Source organism: Corvus moneduloides, chromosome 1, assembly GCF_009650955.1.
Source record: "Corvus moneduloides isolate bCorMon1 chromosome 1, bCorMon1.pri, whole genome shotgun sequence".
NCBI lineage: Eukaryota > Metazoa > Chordata > Aves > Passeriformes > Corvidae > Corvus > Corvus moneduloides.
The window spans coordinates 25,787,711-25,810,341 of NC_045476.1; the positions used below are offsets into that span (position 1 = coordinate 25,787,711).

General features: G+C 35.9%; 2 protein-coding genes across 8 annotated transcripts in view; both read left to right on the forward strand.

Annotated features, from left to right (window-relative positions):
• The window catches only part of LOC116441101 (leucine-rich repeat flightless-interacting protein 2), a 62,620-nt gene that overhangs the window by 26,347 nt on the left and 13,642 nt on the right, over positions 1-22,631 (forward strand). For 4 of the 7 annotated variants that reach the window (XR_004238885.1, XM_032102653.1, XM_032102672.1 and 1 more), the window contains exons 4-7: positions 13,613-13,657; positions 14,326-14,439; positions 14,869-14,940; positions 22,455-22,625. Coding sequence is in view for 6 of the 7 variants with exons in the window: in XM_032102653.1 (XP_031958544.1) it covers positions 13,613-13,657; positions 14,326-14,439; positions 14,869-14,940; positions 22,455-22,625 (402 nt within the window). In the remaining variant the exon portion in view is untranslated. The remainder of the gene's footprint in view (positions 1-13,612; positions 13,658-14,325; positions 14,440-14,868; positions 14,941-22,454; positions 22,626-22,631) is intronic. The other 3 variants (XM_032102663.1, XM_032102685.1, XM_032102700.1) reach the window with 1 other exon arrangement.
• LOC116441151 (leucine-rich repeat flightless-interacting protein 2-like) lies at positions 497-13,543 on the forward strand. Its single transcript, XM_032102765.1, has 5 exons — positions 497-1,152; positions 6,216-6,290; positions 7,031-7,078; positions 8,718-8,771; positions 11,171-13,543. Exons 1-5 carry the CDS (start codon positions 1,015-1,017, stop codon positions 11,309-11,311), a joined length of 456 nt encoding a protein of 151 aa, XP_031958656.1. The 5' UTR covers positions 497-1,014; the 3' UTR covers positions 11,312-13,543.

A 22,631-nucleotide genomic window follows, 5' to 3' on the forward strand; every position in this document is an offset into this window, starting at 1 on the left:
CACAGCTTTTAAAAACCAAACCAAAGGAAAAAAACATTTGGGTTCTGGTTTCATTTTCTAATGGAAAGGATGAAACTTCCAAGTTTTTTAAGTATTTGAAGTCATTATTTTAAGTCACATATAATGTTTAAGTTCATCTGGTATTTTATTTCCATAAATGTTAAAAAAGTAGTTTATTTTTATATGTTTCAATCTTCCAGCCGTTTCTTGCACTTTGAGTATTACTGTGTTTCTGTAGTATTTGTGAAAGAAAAGGTATCAGTACCTTAAGATACAATTTGAAGAAGAGTTTGGTATGATGCAAGGTTCTCTTTCTTTGAGAAGGTGGGAATATATTACTCATTAATGGCAAAAAATTTAGCTGAAGGTTGTAAGGTATCCCAAAGACTGCTAATGAAATATTTATTGTATAGGGTCTTTTATATCATCTTTAGGCCATATACATTGCTAAAGAATGGTTTTATTGAGGATATGTAAACATTTTCCTGGTCTTGGATCTGCCTAGAAATCAGTTGGTCATTGATCTGGGTATATAGGCCAGGAAAGGGACAAATTGCTAAAATAAAAGGGTTGGTGTTATTTATTTTGGGAGTTGGAATGAGCTGTTTCTTTGTGTGACTTTTTAAAAAAAGTGATTGTCACTTGCTAAGAGGTCTTGGCAATTAAATGTAGTCTTTGATTAACTGAATTTTGTGTAATGTCGTGCAAGTGCTAGAGTTAAGTGTTTCTGCAATTTGCCACACAGGTAGTTTTACCAAATAATTTTGAACAGTAAATACTTCATCAAGAAAACATGTAAACTATGCTATGTGCAACAGTTAGAAACTTGTGAGCTGCTACAGATTTGCTCAGATCTGGTCTCGTCTTGGTTGACATAGCAAATACACCAAGATGGAGATTAAGTAATTGGCCATTGTCTAAACAAGAGGGTTTGAATTGGGCAGATAGCTAAGCTCATTTTTGGGAGGTTTACTTAGAATTTCTTTGACTGCCTTAGTTATTTTCTGTCATTCAATGAAGATTAATAGAATTAAATTTAAAAGTTTATTTCATATCTTGATATATTTTTATAATTTCATTCTCAAGAGTTCCTTGGATGTCAGTGCATCTCACAGGAGCAGAGCAAATTCCTCCAAAAGGAGAGATCTTGTGGTGTGTAACCTGGAATGAGCATGCTTTTTATTTAGGATGTGATGTGTTCACACTGTAACATTTTCTGTGTCTACTTACCAAAGCAGTAATTTGGTGAATGCGTGCTTATAGAACATGGTATTAATGGGACTCCTGCAATGATTGATGTAATCAAGCACTTTGTGATAACAAATCTGAGAGCTCAAAGAAAGTGCTAAGTGAAGTTATCTTCAAGACGGAGCACTTACAGGTGTGAAGGGAATTAATCTCTTCAGTGCTCTCTCCCAAGGTCCCCAAAAGAGAAGGAAAATGAAGTGGAAAAAGGTTGTCCATCAGTCTTGATAGGTACAGATATGTTGTTGAAAGTTACGACAGAAAACATTTTTCTCTTTTATGTCGTGATTTTAGAACAGACAAGGCTGAAATACAGAAATTTTGCTTTTTCAGTAATGGGTATTTCTGTACATTTTTGGTATTCCTAGTTTAGGCGACTTAAACATTTGTTAGTAGACTGTTAAGCTGTTAATAGTTAGTTATAAAAGGTATAAGTTAAGTGTTGGGATGATAATGATTACCTGAGTGATCTGTCTTCATTCTCTTGATGGCAAGGTTGCTTATTGGAGGTAATAAAGACAGAAATTGTTTTAAAAAAATAAATAGTTAAGTTGGTTAAAACTGATACAGTGTCCTATGGGTCCTGTAGGTGATACTTTTAGTAATGCAGAGAGGGACCATAGTCTCTAAATTACATCCATAATATTAAAATACAATTTAAGATATTGTTAATATTGGATGTACTGGAACTATTAAGATAATATGAATACAGTATGAAATAATATTAACTAAATCTGGCATATATTAACTTATAAGCAAATATAAAATCTAAAACTGGGGAATTTCTGATGTTAATTTAATGTCTAGAAGAAATTTTCAGATGTGCCAATAGACAAAAATAAATTATTTTTCTTGCAATCCTCTCATTACTCTCCATTTTGAAAATTACACTGAGCAATGCTCCAGCATGCTACTAGTATATAATGTAATATTTTCAAACTACTTTATTTTTTCCGTTGTGTTACAAGTAGGCTTAGGTTGATACTAATTTATAGTTTGTATTGTGCATTGCCTAAAGTCAAAATACCTGAACTGGAAAAAAACAAGCTTGCTGTGAAAATGTAAGTTTTTTAAGTTGAAAATAAGAAGTATAAACTTCACAAATTTTGCCGTTACTGAGTGACAAGAAACATGGAACACCGGCTAAACTATTATTACAAAGCTGTTTTTATTAGTATTCTTAAGAGTTGCCAAATCTGGTAGACTTCCATTCTCTTTACACTCAGCAGGCCCTTTCATCACACTGTTCCTTCTTTTTCACACACTTGCTCCTTCTGAAAAAACATGTTTATCCCTTTTCCCCACCTTTAATTCCTCCCTGATCACAAAACACTATTTCCCCTTCCTCCTGTAATGTCTTTCATGTGCTGTACCCTGTAGGCAGTGACCTTCCTGTGCCTGTAAGGTGCCCTGGAAAGTCATTCCATCATGATGAGTTGCACAGCTCAACAAGGGTGCTGATGATCCTTTAGACTGCTTTGCATGTGTGGAGATGAGTCTTTTGTTACATAACCTTCTAAATACTGACTCAGTTTAATGAAATCTACCATGTGAGACACTTAAAATTCTGTTACTAAAATCACATGAAATATTTCACATAACCTAGTGCTGTCCAAAATTATCTCACTTTTCATAAATTGGGACGCTGTTGGGGAAAAAGATTAATTTTTATTACGTGTTCCAGCCTCAGAAGGGACTTCAGATAGGATAAATGGCATTCCTTCATGCTTAAATGTTCATAATTAGTGGAGTATGTTTTCTTGTAATTTTCCTGTACGTCTTTTTAATCATTCTTTGGAAAAATGGCAATTTTTTTTAACACTGTGATTTTCATTTTAATTTAATTTTCTTTTACTTAAGTGTGACAACGCTAAGGATAGATCTGCAAGATATTTGGTCCCTGTATGTTAATACTTTGCATGTCTTTGAGTGAAGACTGGTTATGTGCTTTGTTTCTAAGGTGTAATGATATTAACGAGTGACTTTGAATTATTGATTTTAAAAAGTATGTAAATTTGTACTACCACATTTTCAGACCTAGAATAGTTTTGTAATTCTAACACTTCCTGTAGACTACATGTATAAATTTCGTCAGGGAGAAAAGACAACTGTCTTGCAGTAAGCACTTTCTAGTATTTAGTTGTTATTTCTAAACTTAGTAGTGAAGTGGCATACAGATTAGACTGGGAGGACATTCTTGGGGGAAAAAAGTGTGTATGCATCTATTTGTATTCTCTATTACCACATAGAAACTTTAACTTAATCTAATGGAAAGTTATTTCAGTCCAGAGAAAAAGCAGCTGGTTTCTATATCTTTACTTTAAAAAGTTGTTTCATATTTTTATGAAGTGATAGTAGGTTGCATCACATTCTCAGTGGTATTATGCTGCATAAGATCTATGTGTGTCTTCTAAAGAAAAAAAAAGCATCAAATACCACTAAAAGGAATCTGTAAGCAGCTTAAAAAGCTATATTTGTTTAAACAGCAGTGTTCTCTGAATTAGCTGTAGATAGGCAAGCACAAGATAGTGCTTAAATTAGTCTGTATTGTTAAACTTTTTTAGTTTATTGGTTTAAATTTTTTTGTGAAATATGAGCACTAGCTTTAAGCCAAGCCTATGTTAATGAGAATAGGGTTGATTATAGTTTCACTTACCAGTTCCTTTTAACACAGCGATAGAAGCCTGGCCTATTTTTTTCTAATTTTGTAGTTAGAAATTCCTGTGTTGTTTCTGTTTTAGGTGATAAAAACCTTAAATCCTTATGTTTGACTTCTTTATATTTTAAGATTGAAGATGCTGTTATATAGTGGTATTAATTCTCAAAATTTTATTCTTAGAGTCATGCTTACAATGAATCTCATAGTTCAAAGAAGAAAGCTGTTTATTTCCATAAAGGTTTATTGGTTAGTTTTCTAGTGTAATATTCATTATAAATATACTAAGTGTGTATCGTTATGGATAAATTTGTTAGCTTCCTGACATTTGCATAAATGTTTTTAGGAAAAAAGAAACCTCATTTTGATCAGATTCTGACCTCAATTTGTGTTTGAAACTGTCTTCATATCAGTGCAATACCATCAATGGGATCAGCTGAATAGAAATCTTGTTCTGTTGGAGGCCTGGAAAAGGCTCTTGGAATTATTTAAAAGTGGCACTTCTGTGGATTAAAGTTTATTCAGTAGGGATGGAGATATGTGTTCTACTATTCCCACTTTGTCCCACATCAGAGAGTTAGAAACATTTTATATGTAGATGTACAGCAGATTGAATTTGCCATAGACCTTGATGTTAACCCAGTGATTTACTGAGAAAGGCATGTGGATTATTGCGATCTTGCAGAAACTATTCTAGAAAGTTCGGTGTACAACATGTGAATATAGTGCCAATAAATGAAATATTTTGGATATAATTTTTCAGACAGTTTTTGGTGCTGATGAATTAGCAATTGCATTAGGGGTTGGGGTGTTAGGGACCGAGTCTGGAGAGCTGGCCAGAGTAACGACACGTACACTGATACGATTTGAGCATCGTTCTGCCTTTGTTGTTCAACTATGCCAACTTATATCTACTTTTGCAAAGATTCACACCCAGTCCCTCTAGACAGCCTCTAATCTACGGGGGAGCCGACCAGTGTATAACTTTGCCAAGGACTCTCAGGGCTGCCTGCAGCCAGGTGCTTTCCAGGCTTGCCTGCAGCCAAGGGCCTGTTCAGGGGCTTTTCCTCAGCAACCCTGGGTTGTCCAGTCTTTCCAGGGATATCATATGCCCCTGTTCCGCAAGGAATCCCTCTACATTGGGGAGGTCAGAACAGCAGTGGACATTTGTGTTGAGACTAGACTGAAGTAATTTTGTATTTACTTATTATTGTATTACAGCATTTCTCCATGTACTTTTGAGGTGCTATTTTCTTGTTCTCTTAGTTCCTAAACAAAGGAGTAATGTGAATATTTCTGCTTTTTATTGCCTATTGAGATATGAAGTGCTGTATTCTGCAGGCACTACTTTCTGCCATGTTTTCGTCTGTCTGGTTTTTCTTTTTTGTATGTGTGTATGAATTTTTTGCCTCACGTGCATGTATATGCAATTTGTGTAGAGAGTGTCAAAAACCAACAGAAATAAGCCAAATTATAATTGCTAGACTTTCACTATGTGCACTTGGTGTAAGGAATAGTGGTAGGGCACAGGCTAATGCTGGCGTCACATAAACATCCAGCCCCTATTCAATTATCAGGAATTTCTGTCATCCTGTCTCCCCAAAATGCTTTGATTTATGATGGTATATGTTGCAGCGGGGATTACTGCAACAAGTATATTTCAAACCAGGAGTCCCGTGGAAAGCGAAGTATATATGGACAGATCCGTGCTAGATGTTTCAGAAATGTTTATTTCTCCAGCCGCATGGCTGGGGCTCAGCTCAGGAACCCCGCAGTCATGGGACCCGAGGGTCCTTGGCCACACCAGGGAACACAAACCAACCAATGGGGAATGAGGCTGACCAGGGGCAGGGAAACCCCGTGTCTCCCCCCAGGGCCCATCTCCCAGGGCTCCATGGCAAGGGAGGGACCCCAACAGGTATATAATGGAAAAAAGATACAGTAAATAATTGTACTAATTATTAGCAAGTCTTGTCAGTTATGTTTTTCATTTATTTCTTACTACACTTGTCAGGCTTTTGGGGTTTTCTTATTTATTCTGGAGAAAAAATACCAAAATTTATTTTGTTTGAGCATGGCATTAGAAATACAGATAATGCTGATATACAGAGTACATAGTAGTTTGGGGGGTTTTATTCTTTACTTGCTTAAGAACGTTATATGGATTTTGGGTCAACAGTAGGGAAAACTTCACAGCATTCTGCACAAGTTCTAAGCTTGGGAGCACTTGGGCAATGTTAAGATAAAACTTCTGTTTGCAAGGTCTACAAATGCAACCTTTGTTTTCTCTCTTCTTTTCTTCCTCACCCCTCAGAGTGAAATTTACTATGATCAAAGAAATTATAGCAGCCTTGGATATAGTAAACCAGTTCCTTCCTACCATATTCGGGTCTGTCTCCTCTTTCTATATTAATTTCCTTATTTAAATAAAATATGTATATGTGGGTTTGCTTACTTATGCCGTATGATGCTAACTTATTTCTCTATGACACCTCAAATTATTGCAGTTAAAAATAGTTACAGTTGTATTTTTTGCTCGTAAGGGTTGTGTTTTATAAAATTAATGTATAACACGCAGGTTACTCTGCTCTGCATGTGAGGTTTTGGATTTAAAATAACTTCTGTTTCATGATTCTGTATGATACGCAGAAAACAACCAGCAGCTGTCTGACAGTTGCTCTTTCAAATTCCCATCTTCTAAAAACAACAAAAAAGTCTTAAATGTTTAGCACCATTGCACTACTTTTTTTCCATCTAAACAACTAAACACCTATTTGTCGTGAGATGAGTAATACCTTCTGGTACCTGCAGCTACGGTCATGGCCAGGTTTAAATAACTAGCTAGAGGAAACTGACACGTTATTTGAAAACTACTTAATTTTTTGCACTCTCTTCCACAAATCTACTTGCAAGAATACTAGATTGCTTTAATAATGTTTAAATTGATTTCAAAGGTAACAGGGTTTTGTGGAGGCTCTTCCACTCTTTTCTGAAAGTTTCTGTCTACTACAGAATTAAAATTTAGTATTTAAATCTTTAGAACTTTTGCAGAATATAGAGCAATAAATAAAAAAAAAATTATATATGCAGAAAAAGTATTTCTGATTTGTTCTGTTCTTCACATTATAGTCATCTTCTCTACACAGTGATCCAGCAGCACCAACTAGGAGTTACAGGGTTAGTACAATGTAAAATAATATCTCACTTATCTTTACATGTTTGAATGGCTCACAGAAATGTAAAATTACACTTTTCTTCATAGGTGTCTGCTTTAAACACTGGTTTGATAAGAAGTATCAGTTTGGTTTGTAAGCACCATTTGCATGGTTGCCTTAAACTTGTATTGTATGGCCATGAGGCTTGACAGTATTACATGTGCATTTTTTGGATATTTTTAGAGTTGAATTTGCTGTGTCTCATTTTCTGGAGGCATTAATTTTCTTAACATTGTTAAATTGCCTCTTTAAAGTATTTTAGTAGTTACCATTTTACTGCTCTTTTTACAGACAAGCATAGAGCTGGTGAATGCAGCAATGATGTTGAAGAACACTGGGATTAGAACAAATTAATTCAAGCATACTAAGTAACAGCTGCATGTATAATACTAGAAAAAGTATTTAAAGCAGTTAAGCATTTGGATAGAAAAGTCATCAGGAGATTACTGAAATTTGTGGTAAACACACCTTGAATACTTTTAAATAGGATGCCATATTTAAATTTAATAAACATACAAAAATGCAATAGCATGAAAACCTAATCTGCATCTTAACAAAATAAAAAGCTGGTAGTGCCTAAGAATGGCTAAGATAGCTCTACAAAAAATTACCTTTAAAAAGTGACATGCATGTCTGAAACTTTATGCCTTTTGCTGCTATAGTAGTTCAAATCCATCTTACACTGCCATTTAGAGACACGCTAAACCTATGTAAAAAATCATCAAATATTATGTAGTATTTTTAAGTAGTTAGATTTTTTTTGCACTTGGATTGCAAACAGATGATTTACCTTTTTTTGGCTTTGTGTATGTTCTCAAGAAAACGTTAGAAGATTCAATGAGAGAACAAGACCATAAAGACTCCTATTACATATAATTCTGATATACATATAATTCTGGTTTCTGCTAGAGGTTTCTTCATAGATAGGGGCAAAGCAGCATGAAACTGTAACTTTTTTTTCTTTTTAAGTTGCATTGCTCAGAGCTGCTTTTATTATCCAATGCATAAATAGATTCAGCCTTGCACCTTTAAACATTCTATTTCAGGAGAATGTGCGTGGGTGAACACAGAATAAAACCGATAAGTGTACAGCATAGCTTCAGTTCCCCAGGGTGTGTTAAAACTTCTGCAGGCTTCAGAGCAGTTAAAACCAAACTGCAATTTAAATATTTAATTTAAGTATGCAAATAGTTAAGATTTGATTTTTTTTTTTTAACTATTTGGCTGTTTTTTAAGGGAATTCTTTGAGTGACACATGGAAATAGACATGCCTAGTAGTAATAGTAAATGCTGCTGAGAATCTTTAAAAATTGTTTATTTTATTAAAAAGTATGCTACTAACTGCGAATGCATAGATAGGGTAAAAGAGTACGTGACTGTGCATAGGAATTACAGTGTATGAGTGTGGCATGATAATTGCTCAGACTGGATATAAATCGTACTTCATTCCTTCTTTCTCAGCCCTCGTTGTGTGGTGATGGATGACATAACTCAAATAGTTCTCGCACTCTTAGTGTAATAGGCCTTTGGTTGTTTATTGTCTTTTCTGCAGACAAAAATCTATGAAGGTTGTGAAAGTATGCTTCATAACTTTTCTTTAGCCATCTGAATACAGTTATTCTTCAAGAGCAAGCTCAGTCCGAAGTAGTCCTGTGGTGAGCATTCCTATGCATGATTTGCTGAATGCTTTGATATGAACACATTAGCAATTATGAGTACATCCACTTGGGATGGTTTCACTGACCAACACACAGACTTGATTTTTCTGTTCCACATAAGAAGTTTTAATTTGTCAGAAATGTGATTTTTAGCAAGATGTAAATTTTTAGCAGTAAGACAGTAAGCTGTAGACAAAATAAGGAATTTGTTTTTCTAAATATCTTTTTAATGTTTGTAATAAACAACTAGTAACTGTAGTACATTGTTGGGGTTACCACCCTATGTCATTGTTGCAGTTACCACCTAGTATCCAAAATGAGAGAAATGAATTTCTGTATCTGTATTGTATTAAGTGTCATTCCAAAGTTGGCTTATTGTGCTGCAAAGTGATTTTAAATGGTTTTATTTTGCTTCTGCCTCAGAACAATTGTCTAAGTTTCATTGATACATCTGCTCATTTGTCATGCTACACAAAAACAAAAAAGTGATCAGTGTTCTAGTATGGGCTAAATTGAAATGTTCAGTCCTTTTTTAAATTTCATACATATTAACAGTGTTATAGGTACTAAACAAAACCACATTTGTCAGAAACTAATGATTTTAGCTACAAGAGATACCAGAGTAAATTTTTGAGGGTGTAGGAAAAAGGTAATTTTGCTATGCTTTATGAAGTTCTAAAACCTAACAGGTATTGACCTACATTTGTAATCTCCTGCACTGTGAAAACACTCCTTAGAGATTCATTTCTTAAAAGTATATACTTTTAGATATATAGGAATATATATATCAGATCTCACCATGTATATGTTATACAAATAATGCCAAGGTAACATCCACTCACACTAGTGAATGCTTAATAGAGTTCAAAGTGTTTGTTTAATGAAATAATTCCGAAACGCAGATGAGGTAGAAGTCTTATGAATAATTTAACATTCATTTCATACTGTTTCTGTGGCTTGTATTTTGGTTTTACTCTGGATAATGCATTTGAAGTCAGCTTAGTACACCCTGGAAATCAGAAGAGAAAGTAGGAGAGATGGAAAATTTGAGATACTGTGAGATACTTGTGAGATACTGTATGATGCTTCTCCATCTTAAAATGTATTGGTTTTCATGAACCCATTGGGAAAGATACTAGGAGTACAGAAAGTATAGAAGGAGGAACAGCAAGGTTTATCAGATATATGGACTTTTCAACAGCACAGAGAAGTGGATTTTGAATGAGAGACCAGTGTTGTTGTAGATTGTAGCCCAAGTTGTTTGTTCTTTTGCTGTAATCATAATAAATAAGAATTCTCTTCAGTATCTTTATACTTTGCGAAATGCTAGTGAAATAGGAAAGTTTAGCCAAATTTCCAACTATCAAAATTTATCTGCCTAGTTACATTTAAAGAAAATTTGGATACTATTTTAAATACAGATGTAGCTTTATAGCTGGAAAATTTGTTGTCGGAGAAATAGAACATAACATAGCATAGACAACATATACAAATTCTGTAGTCCTAAAATAGTGTAATCTGAGCCAGGTTTTCATCAGTAAACTGTTTTTTATATAACGGTTGTATATGTAACTTCTGGACATCTCACTGTCTTTTAATCAGAATGAGGCTACACATGCATCAAGTATGAAGAAATTTTTTTTTAAATGGTGAGAATTGGATAAGGACAATATATTTTCAAACTGTTCCATATAAGGATTTTTTCTCCTATAATCACTTTCAAAACTAAATACAATGTTCACGATAACTTTCTGCCTTTTGAAGTAGAATATTGTCAGCAAGCTTATGATAAATCCACTCTTCTCATTAAATACTGTGTTTTACATGCATAATGTTTCTCAGTTGAATATTTTACTTGAATTCCCATGGCAGATGTAATTGCTGTAATGAGCTTAGATGTATTTTGCCTTTTTTTACAAGCAATGTGTAGCACTAGCATTTTTTCCCCACCTTTTTAGGTGCCTGTCTGACATACATCTTTGGGGAGTAATCTTACCTTCTAGTGTAAGACATCTTAAACTTATGAATGAGAAGAAGCCCAGATTATAACTAGCACTGTTGGTTTTGTGTTGATTTGAAAAAAGACAACATTTGTAGAGAAAAATAAAAATTTTTATTTATCAACTTATATAATCTGTCTTTTATGATCTGAAAACTTTTTTTTAAGGTAATTTTTGTAGTTTGTGTTTGACCCTAAATTAGTACTAAACCCTTTGGTATCTGGTTGCATGTTTTTTATATTACTCTAATTGAGGAAATTGAATCAATAATAAATGTTCATTGTTTTTAGTGCAATAATGGAGATTTAAGGTAGGATTTTTTGTTCTTTAATAAACTTTTGTGCATTCAGTGGTGTCATCTTCAGTTCTCTTTTACCTACTCCTTATCTTTTGAAGTCCTCTGATTTTTCTGATCAAAGTGAAACTGCTGCTGACTATTTTAGTCGTTCCAGCCGCAGGGGAAGCATTGTTTCTGATGCAGATGACAGCCAAGTTTTGACTAGTGTGAGTGTAATGCTTTTATTTACACTGTGGTGAATACAGCAAATTTATTAACTATGGATTTTCTTCTCATACTCTGAAAGAGTCAATACTTACATGAAAGCATTTTAAATTACTTAATTGCAAATAGGTTTATTGTGGGGTTGGGGCTGGTTTTTGTATAAAAATGTACTGAGTGAATCTTTAAAAAGCATGCTGCTTTATTTTAAGGGAGATTTTGCCTGTTGCTAGAAGCATGTGACAAGTGTAACACTTCACATTTTTGTGTGTGTGTGATAAGCTTAACAATCTCTTAAAGACCCAAACATTTTATATTTTTTTTTCTTACGGAAATTAACAATGCTAAGGGGGTTTTGTGTACTTTTGGAATACTATTACTTCTTTAAGTGACAAAAATACTTAAAACTGTGCCCACATTAATGCATTTTAGTGTTCATTCATCCCGTATGAGATTTTGTCAGGATCCATTACTGAAACACTCCTTGTTTGCTATGCACTTGTACTGAATCCCATGTCAATCAACAGATCATGTTACAGGAAAATTACCGTGGTGGTTTTCCTGTGCATCTCCCTTTAGGCTGAACATTGTTTATACCAAACCTAGCCACCTTCTCTTGCTGCTGTAAGTTCTAAAAATTCTTTTTACTTGCAGTCAAAAATTTGTGTTTAATAGCATGGAGAAAAAAGGGAAATTTCTGTTCTTAGGTATATCTTTTGAAATAGCAGTCAGGGTTAGCACGTGCAGTAGGTAGGCAGAGAGGCTGAGAGCACCTGTGTTTATTTAGCTGAGCAAAAGGAATGCTGTGTGTTGATCAGCAGTGTGTAAGTGCTTGCTTAAGTGAGAGCTGAAGTCTTCGTACCCTTGCCAAGCAGTGCAACAAGGGCCAGCAACTTCACGCTGCAGTTTAGGAGTTCAGATGAGACATTCCAAGAAGCTCCACAAGGAGGTTATTGTTGCAGTCTGTCAGGTTACTGAAAGGCTGGAGAGCCTCTTGTGTTCAGGAGCTGGTGAGACTTAGCTAGATCAAGACACAGCTGTCCTGGACTATTGGCTGTGGTTCTGCTTTAAATGGGAGACTGAGGGGTAGAGTACTCCTGCAACCACTTTCTGTGACTTTGCATTTAGATGATACTTTAATACAGTTACAGTGGTATAGAACCTGTAATAATTAGTGTTATTTATGACCTGTACATTCTCAAATCATGAGAGACTAACCATTTATCCAGCTTAAACTTTAGCTTTTTTTTCCCCATAATAAAGCTGACTTTCTGAAATTAATGCTCTGCTAAAAGAAATATGGAGGCTGAGACTAGCAGTTATGCTACCTTCTCAGTTGCTTGTGTTATCATCATCATTATGTGTTAGTAGATTCCAAATTTATATTTTTATTTAGGTTAGTCTAAATGTATCCTTCAGATCAATTGGATTCTTCACATCGTTTTATAGTCATACTGGTGACAAATATTTACAATCTATAATTTCAGTACATCATTGGAGGTGGTGAATTTGTCAGGAAGAAGCAATGTTGCTTTTATAGAAACCACAGTAGGAGGGGAAAAAGAAAGATTTTATAAAGTAGTGTTTGTTTCTTCTGTGATTGCAATAGGCTTCCAAAACTCTTTTCTCTGGCATGGAGAAAAACAGCTGTTCTTTGAGAAGCAAGATACATGAGATACCATACTAAATATGTGTCTAATACCACATATTTTGATTCATAGAAATGTAGAAAATGTGGACATCTACAATATAATTTTGCAGTAGCAGAATTTCCTAAGTAGGAAGGAAGTGTGGTAGTTCTTTTACTTAGTCTTCTGTACATAAAATATTAATTGAAATTATTTTATATGTTGCTTTTACTTAGTACACTTTAGTTATAGGCTTTTACCTGAACCGATTTTATTGTGATGTAATTGCAGGTTTCACTAAAGAGATTGAAAGTACAAATGTGTTTTCTATTGATTAGGACGTTCACACTGCTGTCACTGACTGCCTTAAGTGTACTTGCATGAAGCTTTGCATCTGTTATGCCACCAAGTGTTGTAGTGATTACTCTGTTGAAATTTAAAATAGTAAAACATGTTTTGTTGTTCTGTACTGGTAATGACTTTTAAAAAACATTAAAGAAAAGTTTCTGGCTTTTTCTTTACAAGCAGTCATTTATTTTGCAATTGAGGTAAAAACTACTTTTTTAGGCTGAATATTGTTTTTCCTGTCTTGATCTTTGCTAACATCTGGAATTTTTTAAATTGTTTAATTTTTAAATATTTTTGAACAAAAGATGCTGATTCAGTAGTCTCTTATTACAAAATGTAATCATGTTCCCTATTCTCTTTCAGCTGGAAGAAAAGAGTGAAAAATCACATTCAGAAATATTTTCAAGGGTAAGAGTTTTTAATTTAAGAATTACTTAAAGTCAGTGTTCATCCACAAATTCGCAAGTGTTGAAATAGTTCAAAAAGTATAAATGCTGTGTATTTTTTGTCAAGGTTAGCTTGCAAAGATATTTTTAGATATACTTTTTTATTGCCCAAAATTAATGCTTTGTGCCTTTTATTTCTTGAGGAAAAAAAATTATTCTTTAGTTTACTTTTGGCCAGTAATAATTTTCTATACAATTTATTTTTCATGTGAGAAATACTTAACAGGAAAGGCTAAAATTTAAGAGGCTAAGGCTATAAAAATCTAAATGGTATATTTTCATTGTAGGCTTTCTTCTGAATCCTGTATGGCAGAAATCATAATTTTTAGTAATATTGTAAATGTCTATAGTATTTCAGCACTAATAGCTATCTTATGAATGTCTTCTGGACAGATGACTCAAAATTGTAATGTTCTGATACACTAAGTCATCAACAAGAGACCAATATTTTACCAAGAAAAACACAAATGCTGGAAATTAAGCAATGGAAAACACTGTCTGTAAGCTAATATTAAGAAAAACAAGAGAGAAAACTCTTCTGTGACTGTGAAGAAATTTACAAAGAGTATTGTCAAGTATACCAGAAATAACCATATGATTCCTGATACAATGTTTTTCCCTTTTTTTAAGCCCTCATCTCGCAATTCAGTAAGTGCAACTCCTCTGAGTGGCAACTCATCTAGGAGAGGAAGTGGAGATGCAAGTAGTCTGGTGGATCCTGATGCCTCCCTCAGTGAATTACGGGTAAATTGCATTTTCAGAGAATTTGGAGCTAGTTGAAATAGGAAGATTGTTTTTAAATACAGAACTTCTCTAATAATAAGAAAATGTTATGAGGATGTAATTTGCAATCATGAAGGATTTCTTTACTTTCTTGGTAATTTATCTTGGTATTTTTTGTGCTCATAATTATTGTTTAAGAGTTTAGGTTATTAAGATAAGACTTTTTAATGTCAAATTTCAAACAATTCTGACCTATTTGAGATGGCTTGGAGTCAGGGTTATAAAAAAACCCTTAATTTCCATCAAGTTGCTGTGAATTAATTATAATTTCTGGGAATTGTTGCAGGCTTTGTCATTTGACAGAAGTGCATGTAAACCCTTTAATGCTTTTTTGACTTTAAATTATTTCCCCATACTTCTTATGCAATGGTTCATTCCTATGTCCTGCAGGATATCTATGATCTTAAGGACCAGATACATGATGTAGAAGGGAGATACATGCAGGGACTTAAAGAATTAAAGGTATCAGGGCTCCTCCCAAGCATGCATTCTGAATGGGTGTTTCTGGGTAATGGAGTTATCACTGGTTTCACTAACATACAGTGGCTTCACTAACAAATTTTAAAATTTCTTTAAAGCATGTCTCTAATTTTTAATGCATGAAGAGCATCAGGTTAAAATGTACATGAGATTGCATATGTTCATTGTTTCATTAATGTTAGAAGTATTAAACTTTGATATTTTTATGTATATAGGTGTTATCTGATAAGATAATGAGATATTCAGTTTATATTTTTAGAGGTTTGTTAGCAAATAAACAGATACACAAAATAATTACTAGGTATCAAATGGGGAACAAAGAAATGGGAGATAATTACAGCAAAGAACTTAAGAATTAGTCTTCCAACTTTCAGCAAATACTTCATATTATAAAGCAAAACCAAAATAATAATTTTGAAAGATGTACTGCAATAATTTGGGCAGGCATATTGCTTGCAGGAGAAAATTAATTTTGTTTTAAATCTTTACCATTAAAAAATAACTTCTATTTATGCTTATGGTTTATATTCCCATTATTTTCTCTAAACCACAGGTTGTTTTTTTCAGCATTAGGTTAATGAGTGCTAAGAAAACTTTCCTGTCTGACAATCTAGCATGCACTGTGGTAGTCACATCCCCACCACCCCAGACTTTCACTGCTGGGAGTGAAACCCCTGTGAGTCACCCAGTGAGTGAATGGGTGCTGAGCTAGACTGGCTACACACACCATTCTCACACTGTCAGTCAAGCTCTCCTTGACTCAGCCACAGATTTCCCATAACAGAGCCTCAGACGTCTGATTTCTCTAAGTACTTCAATCATGGCACAGTCACACATAACCAACTCGAGATCAAGCTGGGTGCTGCCAAGGAGGGACCCTGAACCAAACGGTCCCTGGACTTTTGCATCTGCAGTCCATGCACACAGTAGTCTGGGGTCTTCCTGCTGAGCTGTTGGCTCCTGCTGTATCTCTGAGTGGCCGGTCACCTGGCTGGTGCCACAGGTTCCCATGCCCTTTGTTGTGCAAAGGGGTCAGTGCCAGATCACTGCTCTTGCTGGGGACTCCAGCCATTTCCCCACACACAGGGTGCAATCTGCAGTTTGCACTGCAGCAGCACACTGAACTACCTGGACTAGGTGTAGTCTTCCATGTGAGATTTGTCTGTATTTTGACTTGTTTAAACTAGTATGTAGGTGTTTCTTTTATACGTTTCCACACAATTAAAAGCATAGTAAATTTAAAATAATCATACTTTTCACTGTTTTGTATTGAAGGGAAATGGAATTCAACAAGTTATGGGGCTTACAAATCTTGTTCAGGATATTTGTTCTGTTCTCTTTCCTGTTGTCTAATTGTGAATTGTTTCATGTAAAACTAAGGAGAACTTTTCATATTTGTTTTATATCAATAGAGAGACTGAATTGAATGAATGCTTCTTGTATTAGAGCATGTAACAGTGATGTATTTATCAGCTTCCTTGAATTTCTTCAATTTAACAATTTATTAGATTATATAGTAAGGGGAAAATATGTAATATGAACTGTTTAGAGTAGCAAAAATATTACCTCTTTAAAGAATAACTTTACCTTTAAAAGTAACTTTCAACCTAATAGCAATAGGCTCAGATGAAGTATGTTTTGGTTTAGTTATATTGCCATATGACTATTAAAAGGACTTCAAAGAGTAGTAGATTATAAGATTATTAGACATAGACATATGAGACACAGATGGAGTGTAATGTGAAACTGCTTCATATCTTCAGAATGGATCTATGTCGCAATGACCACCACTGACCACTGCCCAGGCTAGCCCCTGTGGTGTGCGACAGGAGTGGGGAGCAGCTGGAGGCTCTTGGCTTTAAAGCTGCTCCTCAGGAGTTCAGCTCTGCCCAGGGGAGCTGAAGCTCCAGGCACAGTGGCTGTCAGCAGTCCGGCCGAGGGAGAGGATAAAAAGTAGCAAGGAGGCTTGCCACAGGGGGTAATCCAAGTTTATGGGCGGCAACTCCCAGGAGACGAGCCCCAAACAGCTCCAGGGAACCTCTTATAAAGGGAGGTGTTACAATGGGGGTGGCTTAACTGGGGACCAATAGAAATCTCTAAGGGAGGGATATGGACGAGGATAGACATTTCCTTGGGCCAATAGCCTCAAGGGGAGGAGGGAAAGGGATCACATGCCCCAATGGAGAATCCAGGTTTAGGGGATTTCCAAAGGGGGAGGTATCTAGAGGGGTAGGGTCTCGGGGGATTGACGAGGACCATATTAGGGTAAACTGGGAGGTTTCAGGTGATGGACACTGAACCTTTGGGAACAACAGGAGGGGTTTGGGTGATTGATAGGGAAAGAGCCAGAACAAGGGGAGGAGAACAACCATGTAGGGAGCACCAGGGGAGCGGCTTGGGTCTGGGGCAAACCAACTGGGAATAGGAGTGGGGAAGGTAGGGATGAACCATTGGGGTACAGAAAACTTATATAAAAATACAGTAAAGGTATCGCATCACCACAGATCTAACTCTCACACCTTTATGTGTTTGTCAGCATCTCATGACTACTGTTCTGACTCATGGCTAATGGATTATTATTTATTGTAATCCATTACAGTTACCAAAGAGCCCAGTGTGCAATAGTAAGATCTTCATCTATGCTTGGCTTTCAGAATTGAACTGCATTTTGATGGTATTGCTAATACTGAGTAATACGTTCCTAAGTTAATTCTCATTCCATAGAGATTCTTTAGGGAACCTTTTTTTTAATTAGGAAGGTACTGCCTTTTTCTCAACTTGTACTTGATCAGTTTTGTCTTTTGTATGTTATAGGAGAGTTACTAGGATACCTGCATTTACACTATGTTTAAATGTTGGGGGTTTTGGTTGGTTGGTTGGGTTTTTTCCAGTAGTTGACTAATGGGGATTTGTAATCACACTACCTTGTGAGTTTTCTGGTTGCCCTTATGCTGATAAAAGTGTGGGTTTTACCTGGCTACAAATATGCTGGGTGTCAGCAGAATAAACTCTAATGTGGCTAGTTCTGGTTTAGTTAGGTCTTCAAATCTTTTCCTATCTCAGTTTGATTCAATTTTGTTGCTTCTTTGTATATTTCTTTGCATCGACTGGAAAGGAATACTGTTTCTTTCCTCAAAATTTTTCTTTTATGCTGTTAACAATGCACTCTCTTGATGTCTATTGGCTTGAATCATCTTGTTCTAGCCAAGCAAGCTAATTTTTATAGCACTTTGACTTTACTGAAAAGTTGTGGGTGGTATTTCTTCATATCTTTAGGTTATATGCAGAGCCTTATCTATTTTCATTCCATCCCATTCCCACTGCTTCTTCCTTAAAAATCCTACAGCCTCCTTCAAGTGTTTCAGAAATTATTTCAAGTCAAACTGGAAGACTTCGTGAAACTACGTGGAATTCTTGAACCATGGGGAACATGTATAATACTTGAAAAGAAGACAGTTGCAAAGAACTCTTTGCAATGTTTCAGGTTTTTTAACCTGTTAGAGACTTAGACATAACTTAGCTTCTCTCAGAAGCAGTTTTCACTCTTTAGTATCCAAATCAATTTATTCCTCTTCTGTAACTGCAGATTCACCCTCCTCTCTCCCTGCCATTACTTTTTTGATTAATGACATTCTAATACAATGTTTTAAACCCCAACCTAGTCTTGTCTTTAAGGCTGGAGTCCTGGAACATGTGGCATACAGTAAGAGGCTGAGAAAATAGACATTGATAAATCTGGGAGGAACTGTTGGCAATATTGTTGCTGTTTTCAGCGTGTCTGATAGGAGGTTGTGGAGAACAGAGGGCAGACTTCTTTGCAAGGGAAATGTGCAACAGACAAAAGTTGTGTTGTAAGAGTAGAAATTCCAATTAGAAAAAAGAGTTTTCACAAGGAAAGTAAACACTGGTGCAGGTCATCCAGCAAGGTTGACCATCTGCAGTCTAGATTTCTGGAGATACTTAAAATGGAGATGAGCTGTGACCAGCCTTATCTTGGTTGACCCTCTTTAGTTAGGAGATTGGACCAGATGACATTCTGAGATCTCTGCCAACCTAAATTACTACATGACTCCAGTCACCACATTCACAGAAATAATCAAATCGGACTTTTGTTCCTAGTTGCATTTTTTTGTTGTTAAATTTCATATTTCTCTGTGAAATTACTATAGCATTCATTATAATCCTAATATTTTCCTTTTTTTTACTCGAAACTGGATTATTCTTTGAAAATCTTTAGGTTTGCTGTCTATAGTATTTTGTTTTGCCAATCTTTACAAGATTTGTCATATTTACAGCATCTCAAAAAAAAATGTTTTCTCTGGTTTTAATCTTCAGAATTACTTGCATGCACTTACATTTATATTTTTTTCATTTTTTTCTTTTTTCTTATCCTGAGTCATTTTTGCTGTTTGCTACTACCCAGATGATAATGGTATTTTCTTATATTTTCACAACTTACACTGTTTTGTCTCTTCTGATCGGTAGTTATTTTTTCTGGGGTTTCAAAAAACTGCATTTCGCCAGCAGAAAATTCCAGAATTCAGTGAACAGAATAGAAATGTATAAATACATGTGATTATGGTAAAATTATAAAAGGTAAAATACCTACTCTAGGGACAGCTTTCCCAGACTGGAGATTTACAACATGAAATAGGGTTTGGGGATAGGGATGTTTTTTACTTTCTTATAGCAGAATATTGAACTGTGACTTGGTATTTCTAAAGAGAAGACATGACTGTAATTCCAAAGCAAAAATGATTGCATAATTTTACTGTTTAACAGATAGCAGTCTTCAGTATTTTCTTAGAAAACTTAGATTGTTGGCACCTTCTCTCTTAACATCTTAGTTTTAGTGTTATGTTTTCCAGAAAACCCAAGCTTCATGCCCTTTCTGTGCAAGTGCTTCTACTGTCATAACACAAATAATTAAAAATGGAGATAATGCTACTTATGCCTTCAAGGAACAGATTACATGAAGTACAAGGAGATTTGTAGTAGGGCATAGATCTACTTTGTCCAGGTATTGGCTTAATAGTTCTGTTCCAATTCTATAATTAGGACTCTGAAAATCAATTCTTATTATTTTTAAATAATGGAATGTTAAGGGGTTGCAATGGACCTTCAAGATCATATAGTCCTGTAGCGGGTTCAGTTCATAAACCGGGCAGAAACACCAATTAAGTGTAGAGGTTTGGTTCAAAATATCCATTACTTACTTATTTCCTTCTGTGAGATAAGAATTAGGAGAAAGCAAAGCAGGGACAAAACTTAAAAGAATATAAAGAAGTTTATTAACAGACCTCAAAGAAAAAAAGTCAGACTAAACCTTCAGAACACTTCTCCCCCCACCTTTCTCCCTTCTCCCACTGCCAACGTAAAAAGACAACCCTTGAGATTTTCAGTCAGGTTACCACTTCTATAATAACCTTTTCCAGTTCATTTAGGGAGAGGAGTCTCTCTTGCTCGTGCTATGGAGACATCTCCACAAGAAGTTCTCTCATGGCTTCAGTGTCACAGCAAGACAGCCGCCCGGGTTGGTTCTCTGCTCAGACATGAAAGTCCCTTCCCTTGACTTACAGCTTTCCCCACAACTGTTTTCAAGGATCCAATCTTGAGCTAATGGATCATTTTAAGGATGAGCTGTTCAGAGGCGAAGGTTCTCTTCACCTATCTCTGGGAGCATCTTCATCTCCAGGAACAGAGGTCTCCTCCCTCCGTGGGAGAAAGGGTCCTCATAATTTTCATCTCTCTGTTCAAGCTTCTCATCAAATTACAGCTACTTCAACATTTGCTTATTTCAGCACAGGTACTTTTGCTCACAATTACAGTCATTTGCTTGTTTCAGCACAGGTACTTTTGCTCACAATTGCAATTTGAACGCTCCAACCCCCCATGCTTCATGAAATTACAGCGGGTACTCTGATGTATCATAGTCCATCACCATAGCTTTACAACAGAATGTCAGCTTCTAGGCTTGAAGCATCTCCTCTTTCTCCTCCCTCAGGGTTTCAGTTCTTCCTTCCTCACTGACTTTGGTGTCTCTGTGGTGTTCTCTTCACTTGCCTCCACCTTCCCTCTTCGTCTGACTCGGGAGAGGATTGATCTCTGCAGGCTTCATCTGTTCTGGAGGAAACTTAACAGCACTAACAAAGGGTTAATGTCAGCCGGCCCCGCAGCTGGAATTCGCTTATCGCTCTTGGTCACATGATCTTTTCCGGGCAGCGGCCTCAGATGAATCTTCGGCCACACTGGAGGGGGGGAAGGCGTGCCGCGCTGCCTGCATGGAGCAGAGCTGTGGGGCTGGCCCGCACTGAGGGGCTGCGGGTGGAACAGGGCCACACGGCTCCAGGATGGCTGTCTCTCGGCCTGGCCCGGGCCGAGCAGGGCCCGGCCCGGCCCTGCTGGGCTGCAGAGGCCCCCCAGTTACCTGTCCGAAAGCTGGAAGCAAGAGAGCTTTCCCGGGTTTTGTTCGTTCTTAAATGTGGATCACAGAGGCGTGTCAAGCTTCTTAAGTGGCTTAAAAAAGTTGCCAATATTCAAACTAGCCAGTTGATAGGTTCTGTCAAGTCTAGAGGAAGCTGTGAGCACCTCTTTGCAAAGAATCACTTCCATGGCTGATGAAGATCTCTAACAAAAAACCCAAACTATACTAAACCATGAGAAGTCCCAACCCCCATGTAATGCATATTGAAATAATGGCATGCTTAAAAGTGCCTGGAGTGATAGTTGTTCTAAGTATTTAAATGGTTGACATTTGTTACAGTTCCGAGAAAAAACCCATATAGAACTAAAAATAGGATAAAATGGTAAATGGGGGAGATTTGTGTAAGAGGCTATATAGCAAGGTATATATACACCTTTAAGTGGAAAATCAAGTATGTGAATCTTTACATGCTTTTAAAAAGAATCTTAGTAAAAAAACCAAAGATAAAATATCTGTTAACATAGCAAATCCTTATTACTAGAATAATGTGGCTATCTTAAAATTTTGAATCTAAGGTCATAGGACACTACTTAAATAATGAGCATTAAGTTAAAGCTACTCTTGGAATTATTTTTGTGATCTCTTTTACTGATTTAATTGTCCAAGTCCTCTCAGATTTGTTGCCTCATTCTGAACTGTTTTCTCATGCATGCCTTGAGAATATGTGATATTACTACTAGATACGTTGTATTCACTAGAAGGTGAAGCTGTGATATTACTGCTGTATCCCCGTGAGTTGTGCTGAATGTGGCAGAGTAGAAAATGCGAGTGGAATACTATCTTGTATTTTTCATGCTTTTGTAGTGATAACTTTTCATTGTTGTGTATGACCTAAATTGAATAATGGATCTGAACTGTGACTTGGTATCTCTAAAGAATGTATTTCAGAAACAAAAATGGTTGCATAATTTAACCGTCTTAACATCTCATTCTTTAACATTATGGTGGTATTTTAACATTATAACAATGCATCGAAAAGTTAGACTAATGTAAACTTCTCTGCTATCTGTAGGATTCACTAGCTGAAGTTGAAGAGAAGTACAAGAAAGCTATGGTTTCAAATGCTCAACTAGACAATGAGAAAAACAACTTGGTTTACCAAGTGGATACTTTAAAGGATGTTATTGAGGAGAAAGAAGAACAGATAGCAGAGTTCTATAGGGAGACTGAAGAGAAGTCAAAGGTATTT